The sequence below is a fragment of the Helianthus annuus genome, chromosome 12 (genome assembly GCF_002127325.2).
Source record: "Helianthus annuus cultivar XRQ/B chromosome 12, HanXRQr2.0-SUNRISE, whole genome shotgun sequence".
Classification (NCBI taxonomy): domain Eukaryota; kingdom Viridiplantae; phylum Streptophyta; class Magnoliopsida; order Asterales; family Asteraceae; genus Helianthus; species Helianthus annuus.
In genome coordinates, this window is record NC_035444.2 from 132669164 (window position 1) to 132684319 (window position 15156).

General features: G+C 40.0%; 1 protein-coding gene across 1 annotated transcript; it reads right to left on the reverse strand.

Annotated features, from left to right (window-relative positions):
- Positions 1-12234: 12234 nt before the first annotated feature.
- On the reverse strand, positions 12235-13149 carry LOC110895688 (germin-like protein subfamily 3 member 4). The gene has a single exon (XM_022143012.2). The coding sequence runs from the start codon at positions 13107-13109 to the stop codon at positions 12435-12437; it is 675 nt and encodes a 224-aa protein (XP_021998704.1). The 5' UTR covers positions 13110-13149; the 3' UTR covers positions 12235-12434.
- Between the last annotated feature and the right edge of the window lie 2007 nt (positions 13150-15156).

The following is a 15156-nucleotide window of genomic DNA, read 5'->3' on the forward strand; positions in this document are numbered from 1 at the left end:
GTCAAAGCACCTCGATATAACGAGAAACCATCAGGACAGCCAAGTGTTAGACGAACAGGACGACCAGGTCAGGATACTGACCGACCAGACTGACTGTCCGAACGGACAGCCCAGCCGATCGGACGAACCAGCCGATCGACCAGGCCAACCGATCGGCTTGCACATGGCCCCACACCTTAACAATTTCATGAGGTCTAGTATTGAACGAAATGCTGTTCGATCGGACTACGGTCTGATTTGGAATTACTCTTCGGATCATGAGATACTATGCTTCAACACTTAATCGATTCAACACGTTGGAGTGCCACCCGATCGGTCAAGCCGTCCGACCAGGTGACACCCTGACAAGAACTTGTTGATGAAGTACCTAACCGATCGGTTAAGCCGACCGATCGAACGAACCGTTCGATCGATCGACCCGAAAGGTAAGGATACTTCAATGTTTTTCAAATGCTACAACGAAAACTTCAAAAGCCAAACCATCATACACAAACACATCCTTCTCAAAGAAAGAAACAATCTACTCGAACAGCCCAACCGATCGGCCTACCGACCGACCGGATAGGCTGTCCGAACAGACTGGTTAACTGAACGGTCAAGCCGTCCGATCGGACCTACCATCCGATCGACCAGGCTGTCCGACCCTCCAACACTCGTTTCCATTTTTCGCATTGCTTATCGTTATGCTATCGAACTATTCAGGCTAACCCTACTCTCAAGTGCTCCCTTCAATCCATCAATCACTGTGAGTATACTCAAACCCTTTTTGCTTTAGCACTTTTGGGTGTTACATACGTTACTTATTCTAAATCACAATCGAACACACTACTCAAGTATTTCAAACGCTAACCGTTATCGCATCTATTACGTGACTAAATGAATGCTTGTTGTTATGTTTACACGTGGAATGCTGTCTACCTGCCTTAACGACGATAGTACTATAGTTTGGACTCAGCACCCGTTCACACGGGGGTTGTTAAGGACAATTACTTGCATGGATTACGGTGGTAATCATGTATTGCGAACTGCCTCGGGCAGTCAACCCACAGTCATTGGTATCGATAGATCCATGTCGATAATTAACATGCTTCGTTTTCCTCTATGTACGTGCTGGTTATGCGTAAACTATTCGAACTCTATTATGCTATTATCAAACTTGTATGCTCACCTTTACATTTTATGTATTGATTTTATTTTAACGTATGTGGCAGGCAATTAGGATGCTTATCTGCCAGGAAGGCGAGCTTAGAATAAGCGTCTAGAGCATAGTTGTCTGTAGATCTTGCAGATCGAGTCTCTAGAAGCATTTGAACAATATTTATATTTGAAATCTGAGTTGTGGAACAGAATATTTGACTTGATGTTATCTGTAATAATTTGTTTACTATTTAAGGTACGGTATGGGACGTATTATATAAATTGAATAGCAATAATAGTTGTTATGGAAACTTCTGGACAATCTGTTTCGCTCAGTGCCATGCCCCGATGATTCCGCCATCGGTTGGGGTGTGACATAATGCGAGTAGAATAAAGTGTGTTAACAACAAGCGGACCGGGATCAAAACCAAAGTTCCTAGAAGATACGGGAACATGATTCACAAGCAAACCTGGATTCCACGCAAAGGAGTTCATAACTAGGGAATCAACGTAATCTGATATATTGATCGGAGCATCTTTGACCCTGTGTGACTCATTAACAACTATTGTTTCAGGTTGGAAAGATAATACCTCAAAATTGATGGTTTGATTGTCTGTACTATCAATTTTAGTTTCAATACTATCTGGCATTTCATCAAACACCTGGAAGGCAGATGATGGCGGGGACAAACTGACAACAGTATCAGTAGGTTTTAAGGACGAAGAACGAAATCGATGAAGCATTGCAGTAGTGAAATCGCTCCATGTGAGGTCATCGCTCCGAAACCAGGGATTGAACCAGTAGAATGGTCCATCCTCGAATACTTCATCACGGTAGATCTCGATGACGTTATGGTATCTACGTGGAATATGTCTTTAATATGTATTACATGAATATGTACGTGATGTTAGCAAGTAATGCAGACGTATTACATGAATTTCAATTTAATCAGCGTGTTGTGAATCAAAAATAGAAGCCACAACTAGAATTGATTAAAGAGGCGGTCAACACAGATTTAATGATTCAGATGAAGAAGGGGATGGGAATTACAGAGAGAACCGAAGGTGGGAAGCCAGAACCTACACATTCTACATAATCATATCATACCCAAATAATCTCCCTAATCTCCTTATATCGTGCAGAGCCTAATACTCCTACCTGGGCCTTCAAATAATCTGGATATGGGCCGTCTAGTTGGGTCACTTGTGGTGTTATATATATTAGTTGGGCTACACTTGAGTTCATAACATTACTCCCCCCTTTCAAATTCACCTTGTCCGCAAGGTGAAAGTGAGCGTGTTGTTTGGTGGATTGAGAGTTGTCTTCCTGAGTAGTTACTTTCTGTGAATTCATTTGGAACGGGAAAATTGTTATATTGCTGTTGATTTGAGTTATCTTATCGGTGGTTTCCTGTACAATTTCGGGACCTGATAATTGCCTTTCTCCTATTTCTGCCCAGCAAACTAGAGTTATACACTTTCGTCCATACATTGCTTCGAATGGGGTAGCCTCGATGCTTGTATGATAACTATTATTATAGGAGAATTCTATTAAGGGTAGGTGGTCATCCCAGTTTCCACCAAAGTCGACAACACATGCTCTGAGCATGTCTTTAAGGGTTTGGATCGTCCTTTCACTTTGTCCATCAATTTGGGGATGGTATGTAGTACTTAGATTTAATCGTGTCCCCATTGCTTCTTGGAAACTTGTCCAGAAATGTGAAGTGAAACGACTATCTCTATCTGATACAATGGAGAGTGGAACTTCATGTAAGGACACTACCTCGTCTACGTACAACTTAGCCAATCTTTCCATGCTAAAGGTTTCCTTCATTGGCAGGAAATGAGCTGATTTGGTTAATCAATCTATAATCACCCAGATTGCATCGTTACCTTTCCTGGTCTTGGGTAACTTAGTAACAAAGTCCATTGTTATTAGTTCCTATTTCCAAACGAGCATTTCTAATTGTTGGAGTAGCCCTGAAGGTTTCTGGTGCTCTGCCTTAACTTGTGAACAAGTTAGGCACTTAGAAAGATACCTAGCTATGTCCTTTTTCATTCCTATCCACCAAAAGTTGTTCCTTAAATCTTGGTACATCTTGTTATTACCAGGGTGCATTGTATACCTAGATTTATGGGCTTCCTCTAAAATCTTATCTCTTAAATTTCCTTGCCTAGGTACCCAAATCCTGTTCTTATGAAATTTCTAAATCCCATCAGTCCCTTGCTCTAATTCTTTTACCCGTCCTTTCATCCCTTCAGCATCGTCCTTGATTGTTGTTTTTTGAACGTTCTTCAGTTGTTCCATTAAATCTAATTGGAGATTTAATCTAAGAGCATGAACTCGCCGTTGCTTTTCATGATACTTACGACTTAGGGCATCTGCTACTACATTCGCCTTCCCTTCGTAATATTGAATATCACAATCGTAGTCACTTAGAATTTCCATCCATCATCTTTGCCTCATGTTTAATTCTTTTTGCCCAAATATGTACCTTAAACTCTTATGATCTGTATAGAATATAAACTTACTTCCGTACAGATAATGCCTCCAAATCTTAAGGGCAAAAATTATTGCTCCTAATTCTAAGTCATGGGTCGTACAATTTTCCTCGTGCTTTTTCAATTGCCTTGAGGCATACGCAATTACCTTTTTGCGTTGCATCAGCACACATCCTAATCCTAGCTTCGAAGCATCACAGTAAACTTCAAAATCTTCTGTCCCTTCTGGTAAGGCAAGAATTGGGGCGTTTGTTAATCTTTTCTTTAAAATCTTAAAGGCCTCTTCTTGCTTGGGTCTGCATTCAAACTTAACTGTTTTACAGGTTAACTTAGTTAATGGAACAGCTATCTTAGAGAAGTCTCTTATAAAGCGCCTGTAATACCCAGCTAATCCTAGGAAACTTCTAACTTCGGTGGCTGATTGAGGGACCTTCCAATTTGTGATTGCCTCTATTTTGGAGAGATCTACATGAATACCTTCATGATTCACCAGATGTCCTAAGAATTGCACCTCTTGTAGCCAAAATTCACACTTCGAGAATTTGGTGTAAAGCTTTTCCTTTCTTAACAGAGTTAAGAGTGCATGTAAGTGTTTGCGGTGTTCATCCTGGCTTATGGAATAAATAAGTATATCGTCAATGAAGACAATTACGAATTTATCCAAATACGGTTTACAGATCCTATTCATCATGTCCATAAATGCTGCAGGAGCATTTGTTAATCCAAATGGCATGACTGTAAACTCGTAGTAACCATACCTAATTCTGAAAGCAGTTTTAGGTATGTCTTCTTCTTGTACCTTCAACTGATGGTATCCGGAGCGTAAATCTATCTTAGAAAAATATCTAGCTCCCTGAAGCTGATCAAAAAGATCATCAATCCTAGGTAATGGGTATCGATTCTTAATTGTAACCTTATTCAATTCCCTGTAATCGATACACATTCGCATCGAACCATCTTTCTTTTTCACAAACAACATTTGTGCTCCCCATGGGGATGAACTAGGTTGTATGAATCCTTTGCTTAATAATTCATCTAATTGCTTTTTCAGTTCTAACATTTTGGTGGGCGCTAACCGATAAGGTGTTTTAGCTATTGGTGTAGTTCCAGGAATTAGATGAATTCTAAATTCTACTTCCCTATCGAGTGGTATCCCAGGTAGTTCTTCGGGGAATACATCTGGGTATTCTGATACTACTGGGATTTCCTTAAGTTCCTTACCTTTAGTGTTAATGACTACCGAAATCATATACACTATTCCTTGTTTTCGTTCATAACTAGAAACTTTCATTACTGAAATGAACTTCATTGGCTTACGTGGCTTATCTCCTGTAACCACAATTATTTCTCATGCGAGTGTATGAACTTCTATGGAATTCTTATCACAGAGGATTCGAGCATGGTTGGCTACTAACCAATCCATTCCTAGCACGACATCGAATCCAGCTAAATTCATAGGAAGCAGGGTTGCAGAAAATTTATGGCCTGAGAGATCTATCCTTACTTCTTGGAGAACCTTATCTATGCTAACGGAATTTCCATCTGCCGTTTCTACCGTATAAATCTGCTTAAGTTTGGTTAAAGGTTGCTTAAGAGCTTGGCTGAATGAAGTATTTATAAAACTTTGGTTTGCACCAGAGTCAAATAATACTTTTGCGTAAACGTAATATACAAGAAACGTACCAGCTATCACATCTGGAATCAGATCTGCTTCTTGCATTTTCAGCTGGAAGGCTCTTGCATTCTTCTTATTAGTTTCTTCAGCAGGTTTGGCCTTGTTATCAGCTGGCTTGACCGGTTTAGGGCATTCTGGTCTAAAATGCCCTGTTTCTCCGCAATTGAAGCAAATCATGGATTTCTTCCTGCAATTCTCCTCTTGGTGACCCGGTTTCTTGCAGAAATTGCAATTTTCCTTACATTTTCCAAAATGTTTCTTTTTGCAATTCCCGCAAAATGGCGGTCTGGAAGGTTGCACGGTTCCCTTTCTTTTAAATTACTATTATTACCCACACGGAATCCTTGGGTAATCTTTTGGGCCAATTCATTTTTCCTGTTTTCTTCTCTTGTGCGTACCAGCCAGTGGTTAAGGTATTAGCCAATTCAACCGCATCGTCAATTGTACGGGGTCTCGCAACTTTGAGGATATCACGAATCTCGCTAATTAAACCCCAAATATAGCGAGAAATAAGTACCGGTTCTGGCGAAGCCAGAGTTGGTACAATTCTGGCATACTCGAAGAATTTCGAAGTATACCCTCGACAGTCAACATCCACCATCCAGTGGTTCAGGAACCTATTTGTCATTTGTTTCTTTTCGTAGTCGGGACAAAATTTCCTTTCCACCAATTGCTTAAATTCTTCCCAATTCATGGCATAAGCCATATCACTTCCCTTGGCTTGCAATACCGTATTCCACCATTCTAATGCCTCTTCCTTGAAGTGGTGAGATGCATACATGACCCTGTCTTCTTCGGTGCATTTACTTATTTTAATTACTGTTTCGGTCTTTTCCAACCAACGTAGTGCGGCAGTTGCCCCTTCATTGCCTGCAAATTCGACTGGCTTACAGGCAAGAAATTCTTTATAAGTGCAACCAGGTGTTGCAACTTTCATTTTCTTAAGTATTGGGGCTTGAATCACATTATTGTCATTATTGCCGCCTCCATTTACGTTGTTACTAAAATTGTCATCTCGAGTGTGTTTGCTGTGGTTGGCTTGCGAAGGTTCAACGGGGTTCTTAACAGCGGCGACGATTGCCGGAATAGCATTGGCTATTCCCTGGGCAACGATATTTTCTATATCTTGCCTATTAAGAAAATGATCCTCATTGTTTTATTCAGATTGATTAACTTCATTGACTGGTTGGTTTTCCACGTTTTTCATCTGAATAATTAACAATATGTGCAAATTATTGCCACAAAATAAGTAACAACCAAACACAATAAAGCAATCACACATAATCACATCAACACGTATAGCCAAAATTGTCGACCTTGCGACATTCCTATTTTTATATAATATGTTGCATCCGTACACACCAGGTATTTACAGATGTTTTCTTTTAAGGTTATTATACATTATTATCTTATATTATTATTATTATTATTATTATTATTATTATTATTATTATTATTATTATTATTATTATTATTATTATATATTATATATTATATATTATTTTTTCTACATATTAATATTATACAAACATTCCACCACCGTTAGCTGGCTTCTCAGAAACGACGCTCCCTCTCGTCATACTTCCATGTGATCCTTTCCCCCACGTCCCGAATCCGATTTCCCGCTTCCACCAGTTACTCGCCGTAGTGGCGTAATTCAGCAACGTTTTCTGCGCTCATAGGTGGAAATGGTGCAGGTTCAGGATCAAACTGGGGAAAATAAACATTGGGGTTATTCATGAAATTCTGAAAATGCCAGTCGCTCGTCCACCATTCCTCCAGCTGGCCTGTAACAGGTTGTGGGTTGACAATAGGGTCTGGGATAGCAGGCTCCAAATTAATTGGAAGTTCAGATTGGGCAGGGAAATTGAAAAGGTTTTCATCGGTAGGTCCAATAAGGTCACAGTTTGCAAGTTTGCGATCAAGTTCCTCCCAAGGTGGCATCTGGGCCTGACCCGAGCTTTCCCCTATCTCCTTTCCCTTCCCTTTGTCCTTTGGGTCCTCCGTCTTTTTCAACTTTTGGGTAGGTGGCTTCTTCCTTCGGCTGCATTTCCAGTCCAGGATTCTTCTCCTCTTTGTAGGCTTAGGTTTCTCCTGGGGCTGGGCCTGGAACACTGGTGGCTCCTCAATATCCAGCTTGATAGTCGGATTGAGTTCCTGTGGTGTCACGGCCCTCGGCCCCGGTTTGACCCGGTCCAGAGCCGTGGGGCAGGAAATCCCGTGGTATTTAATTTAGACGACAACGGAAGTCTTTCATACAGGATCTTCTAATACTAAAATGCTCGTTTACTTTATTACATAATTTAGGGATAAACCCTGTTAATTTACATTAACATGATTTCACTGGGAAATCTTTATTTCTCAAAACATGTTTCTTTTATTTTTATATTGAGCCACTTCTCTAAGCTTGTAGTACTTCACGGCACTTTTCTTGGATCACAACAGATCATCTAAAACATGTTTGAAAAATATTTTGTCAGTGGGGAAATACTGAGTGAATCATTCAATTTACTGAAAACGACACATTTGTTATAATTTACAGTATTAAGAGCGATTACAGTGTTTCCATATCAACCAACTACCCACAGTATTTGTCACTCGACCGGATCTGTGACTGTGGTCATATCACTGTTGGGTCCGTTCACCCAAAAGTGACGTATATCACTATTTAGGTCCGACTACCTAATAGTGTATATCATATTTTAGGCACGCTCAACTAAAATGATAAAAACAGTAGTAATGTGCACAATACCCCACATACCGGCTGTAATTGAAAACTACAAAGACTTAATCCCTGTAATTATAACTTTAGAAAATAATTTGGAGTATTGTAAAACAGTTGATAAAAAGAGAATGACTCACATTGAAGATTTAACGAGCAGTGTATAAGCCTACTGATTAGCCTTGTTTAACCTAATTTAATTAACAATGCACACAAACTGGGTCAGTAACTAATACAAAATTTACGATAATTCACGAGATTAAACCCTCACAACGATTTGACAAAGTGCGATACTTAAACATCCAGCGGATTCACAACGAATGACAGAGTATAGCCCGAGTTCGGGCAGCACTCAAACATCCTGTCGAAATCACGACGAATGACAAAGTATAAACCCAATTTGAGCAGCACTTAAACATTCATTGGATAGTTTCAATCGATCGGACGTTGAATCGTAATAGCGATCGAGTTAATACCCGGTATCGTGACAGCACCTCGCTATATGAAATTATGCCTTTTAACAGTGATATTTCGTTTGTAAACTAAAAAGTTTCGACAACAGAATGAAGTCCCATACCCTGGCTATTTATAGCCTGATTTTGGGTTTTACGCGGCCCGCGTAAACCCACATGTATCATTTACGCGGCCCGCGTGGCCGCCTAGTCTACGCGTAGGTGTGATTGCTCACGAGTAGGTCCCCAGATGGTCAACACGTGGCCCCGGCATACTTATCCGGTCAACCTTAAGTTGACACGGCCCGCGTAAGACAAGGCTTGTCTTTTACGCGGCCCGTCTGAGACACAGAATTTTGTTTTTCTTGATTTTTAATATGGTTTGGGGTTTCAGGGGTCCGGTTTATAAATACGGGTATTTTTTTAGGAAATTTTGAGAGTCCTTACATGTGGTATCCATATCGGTGGTATGGATAGTAAAGTTTCGGAGTGCCTCCGACAGTTCATTCATGCTGTTAGCACACATGAAGAAACACACAAAATTCAAGTTAAAATCTTATTTGTTAAATTAAATTTTCACAGAATCACAGAATGGCAAATTGGAAAACTAAGTATTTCTAAATACTTAATTGGCTTAAATCAGTGGCTCTGATACCACCTTTTTCTGTCACGGCCCCCGACCCAGTTTCCTGGTTCGATTGCCGCGAGACAGAAAACCCGTGGTATTTAATTTTGGCAGCGGAAATTTTAACAGGATCTTTTAAAACTGAAAACACCCGATTATTTTATTTCAAGTTTCAGGATAAACCCCGTAGTTTACAATAAAGGAATTTCACTAGGAAATTCCCTGGTTACAAAAACATGTTTATTTATTTACTGAGCCACGTTCTTCAAGCTGTAGTGCTACGCGGCATTTTCCCTGGTTCACAGTAAATCACCTGAAACATGTTTAAAAAGATTTTATCAGCAGGGAAATACTGGCGAGTCATTCAATTTGTACAAAACGACACATTGTTATCATTTACAGCATTAAGAGTTTTCACATTTGCCCTTATCTATTAATTAGCTGGTTCAATTGTCACTCGACCGTATCTATGACTGTGGACATATCACTAAATTAGGCTCGTCCACCTAAAGTGATAAATCATTAGTAGTAATGTGCACAAAACCCCCACATACTGCCAGTAACTTAATCACTGCAAAGTATAACTGGAAAACATTTAGGGTTTTGCAAACAATTTGGTAAAAAGAGAATGACTCACATTGCGAGTTTAACGGGACAGAGTTTTGCCTACTGATTTAGCCTCGTAACCTAGTTAAATAACAATGCACACGAAACTAGGTTAGTAACTTAATACAACATTTACGATAAGCTCACGAAGTCAAAACCCTTACGACGAATGACACAGTATAACCCGAGTTTGGGCAGCACTTAAACATCCATCGGATCGGTTTCAATCGATCGGACATTATATCGTAGCAGTGATCGAGTTATTACCCTGTAATCGTAGCAGTGTTTCCCTACTTAAATCTACAAATTTGAGCAGTACAGAACGTCTTTTAGAGTAAATTTTCGAGCACAGATGAAAGGCCATGCAACGTTCAATTTATAGCTAAAAATTGAGTTTGTCGCGGCCCGCGTAAACTCAGAAGGAATCCTACGCGGCCCGCGAGGGCCACCCTAGCTACGGCTAGGGCTGCCGTGTCACCCCCTAGGTCTGCCACGTGTCTGACATGTGACTTAAAGCTTATCCGGAACATTATCAAGTTATCGCGCCCCGCGTAAGCTTTACTTAAGTCTTACGCGGCCAGCGACAGAACAATAAAATTGAATTTCTTGATTTTTCATAAGGATTAGGGTTTTAGGGGTCCGGGTTTCTATTTACGGAGCGTTTTAGGACAATTTCGTGCAGGTCCTTACAGTTCAGACATAGCAGACGCAAACGGTGAGATACGGTGGTGATTTGGGGGTCTCGGGTGGTGGGACCCTAGTGCTCCCGCGGTGGTGCCCGTTTCAGGTGGTGGTCGTCGTCTCAGGTGGTGGTGGTTCTCTCAGACACAGGCAGCGGTGGTTGTCTTCTCTAGGTTGTGCCATTTGGGGGGAAAGTGGGAAACGAAGGCCGCCCAAGGGTTTTGTTGACGCTTAGGGGTTATATATCAAGATATAACACCAACCGTCGGATCGTTTTGTTGATCAAGGGCCAGATTCTCATCTAACATGCCAAAACACGGATCAGACTTTTAGCGACGACTTTTTACATGTCGCCGCTAAAAGTGTCGCCACTAATGCTGTTATTTCTTGTAGTAAAAGGCTCCGGAATTTCATTTTGCCTTGGGCATCCAAAAATATAGAAACGACCCAGAAATTAATGAATGAAACCCTAATAGTCTTAAGCCCAAACCCACTTAACTTTGTGTGGAGTTACGCGATGTTAGAAAGTAATGCATAAATTGATCGGGTAATCATGACAGAATTAGACTTTAAAAGAGTAGGAAAAAAAATTTAAACAAACTATTATTTTCAAATATTATATATATATTTTTTGAACGGCCAAAAGAATCAATCCCGAGCACTTTCGGGGCACCCACTGGACAAACGGAGTACTCCGAGGTAGTGTTTGGTATGCAGGAATGAGAGGGGGAATGGAATGGATGATTGCGAGGGAATGAAGAAAAATCTGTTTGGTTGGTTAATGGAATGAAATCACCTATTCCAAAAGGCATTCCATTCCCTCAAAATCATTCCTTCCACCCCCCATGTTTTTTTCCATTCCATCCCCTCTTGCACCATTCATCAACACCACAACCCACCACCTTCGCCACAACCCACCACCACCACCACCCACCACCGACGCCATCGCCCCCACCCGCCACCACATCACCCCGACAGCCACCGTCGCCGCCGCTACCCACTCGCCGCCGTTATCACCCACAGCCGCGACCAACCGCCAACGCCACTCGCCGTCGCTGCCCACCACCATCGTCGACGCCGCCACCACCACAACCACCACCAACTGCCGCCGCTGCCACCCACCACCACCTCTGCTGCCACCCACCACCAACGGCCACCTTGCCACGACCACCACTCGTCGTGACCGCCGCACCGCCACTCGCCACCACCACCACCACCCATCGCCGCCACCGACACCCACCACCGCCACCTACAACCACCCACAATCACTATCACCGACCACCACCACAACTCACCGCTGATTTTATTACTCCGTTTTTTTGCCTGCCGAACAATACACAATACTAATTCATTCTATTCACACATGTTAACCAAACAAGAGATGGAATGGTAATGATCCATTGCATTCTCTCGTCCATTCCATTACCTCGTCTATTTCATTCCTTCGTCTATTCCATTACCCCATACCAAACAGACCCCGAGAGTAACCCGAGCCCACCTCCAATTCTGGGGAAAACCCGGTAACCCCACCCGCCCGTAGGCACGGCAGTGAAATTACCGGTAAAACTCGTTTGGCTCAAGGATCCAACCCAGGTTTCCCTGGGTCTTCTATCATTGCCCACCAGTGCCTCACTCTGCACCAAGTGGGAGTTAACCCGTATCTCTCAAGAGAAATGCAAACTCTCCACTACTTGATCTAGAGATCATTGACTTTCAAATATTATATTACATGAGGATGAGCTTGTCAAACAATACTTTTATTTTCTCAAACTCATTCACATTCACAACTACAACAAACAACAATGTCCTTTATACCACAAAAACACATACCGGATCAAAGCAACTGAAGATTATAGTTCAAGTATTCATTTGTACGAGCATTAATGTGCCCAATAATATCAATTCTTTCATATCCACACATAACACATCAAAAACAACAAAACCAGAAATCAAAAGCAAACATATATGTTTCCTATCATTCTAATCATATAGCACAAATTAATCAACACTCCAACTTGATATCAAGACGGCACGCTAAAGCTCGTCATTTAAGTTTGTATCGTCATGGACACGCACATCTTCCACCCTATTAAGCGACACCAGTTTAGCCATCGCCATTTTCACTGCCTCCGAATTATTGTCCCCAAACATAGCATTTGACACATCAACAACGCCCGGGTTTTGGGCATTAAACACCGAGTAAATAAGCGCGCCCTCAAATCCAGAATTTAAGCAATAATGCAACAATCCTTTAGGGAAAACAAACACATCACCTGCCCTCAAAACACTTTGAAACAATTGGCCCTTTGTGTCAATAAATCCAGCTATCACAACACCTTTTGCCACAAACATCATTTCACTGGATCTAGGGTGAGTATGAGGCATCACTAGCCCATCAAGTTCTAAGTCGGTTCGAGCCGTGGCTAATCCCAAGGTGTTAAGACCGGGGAACTCAGCAGCCGTGACTATGGTGACCGACGAACGTAGGAACTCGTCTGCGCTACCCGGTTGACTCAACATCATGTTTTTGAAATCAGATGTTGTGACATTTGAAGGGTTTTTGCATGGGAAGCCATTGATGAAAATGGTTTCATCAGGGGATATGTAGGTTGGACAGGTGTCTTGGAGGTTATCACAATACACAGGTAAACTATAGAAGCATATTAACAAGAGAATGGCAATGACAAAGAGAAGATTGAAGGTATACATTTTTTTTTCAGTTGACTTAAATTGCTATATCCTATTTCTAAAATATATATTGGAGTACTTATATATGTTAAGATTGCATCCACGGGAAGAAACACTCTAGAGTTGGAGTTAGCTTTACTTATGGTCATCATGTTTGATTAAGTTTTAAGAATATATATGTATTGCTATCAAGAAAGTTATCATATCACAATTATATCAAATAAATGGGCCATGTACTCCACCATTTGAAAATTTACCCCTTTTAAACATACATTTTTTACTTCATTATTCTAGTTAAAAAGTGTTTCAGATGTCTAATTATTATCAAATAAAGAAAATATTTTAAACATATACGTAGCAACATGTTCTGCTATAAATAACTAATTAAAATCATTAATCATATAATCACTTCAAAGCTTTATAAAAAAGCCACTCATGTGTTTTACAATTTAATAAAAAAGTTGCGTGGGTTATACTACTTCAAAAGCATTGGGCCATCTTACATTTCTAGAGATCGTGGCCTCATGGGTCGTATGAATCCTCTTGTCTCCCAATAAATAGTCGGTGGAGATAAAATGTCATCATTTTTGGACAGGAATTATTTCTTTAATCACTATTCTAACGAAGCATGGGGAGTAAATGATGCTAATGAGGAGGATGAGGAAGTTGTGTCTGGTGTCCCTGTTGATCAAAAAATACAGTTGCCAGACTTGAACGGGGCTCCGACTCCACCTGTTGATGAACCATATTACCCGGCGCATCAAGTATATCCAGATAACGGATAGGGGTATGAATCTCCGTACGTGCAACAAGGTAATCTGGATGGATACGTAGGATACGGTGCTGAGAATGCCCCTGTTGATGAACCATATTATCCGACGCAGCAATCGTATCCGGATTACGGATACGGGGGTGAAGTTTCTTACGTGTAACAAGATAGTTCGGATAGATACGGAGGATACGGTTATGAGTCTCGTAACACATCACTGTATGATGATTATCAACCATCTACCCCGGGCAATCCGTTTCAAATTCAGAAGGTATCACATTAATATTTGTATTATTCTTATAATAATTATTATAATTGTTATTGTTATTATTAATATTATTGTTAAAATTATATTGTTATTGTTATTATTAATATTTGTATTGTTATTATAATTCTTAATATAATAATAATAATAATTATTGTGGTTAAAATTATTATAATTATTATTATTGTTAAAATTATAAAACTATTGTCAATATTATTATTATTATTATTATTATTATTATTATTATTATTATTATTATTATTATTGTTAAAATTATAACTATTATTATTATTATTATTGTTAAAATTATATTGTTACTATTAATATAATAATAATAATAATAATAATAGTAAATTATAAAAATCGTCCTTTATGTTTACACAAAGTTGCAAACTATGGCCTTTATCTTTATAATGTACAAAAAACGTACTCAATTTTTGCAAACTCTTACACGTTATGTCCTTTAGCCTTAACTCAATTAGTTTTTATGATTAAATCTGACCAAACAGACCCCATTTGAGGGCAAATTAGACCTTTTATCATTTATTTATATAAAACAATTTTACTAAAAATAACACATGAGAACTTGTACCCAATTCTACATAATCTTAAAGGACAAAGTCGATGGGTTTTCCACCGGCTTTGCCTCCTTGCCCCTCCTATTTTTATGATATTCCAATTTTAGCCCCTTAACTTTATTACTTTTAAAATTTCATAAAATGGCAAATTTAGTCCTTATATCTTCTACTTTGAATTTTCAAAAGCACAACCTCATCTTTCAAATTTTGTCAGCACCAACCCTCTACTTTGGTTTTCCACCATCGCCCCCTTAGCTCTTACATAGTTACGCACCAACCATCTTCTTTTACATTTCCAACAACACCACCTCATCTTTTACACATTTCCGCCACCACCCCTATACTTTTACACTTTGTCTTTTTTAGACTTTGCTTTTTTACCCCTTGCACTATTACTCCATTTTTACACCCGCCCAACTTTAAAAAAAATTGCAATTGTAACCCCTAGGCTACAAC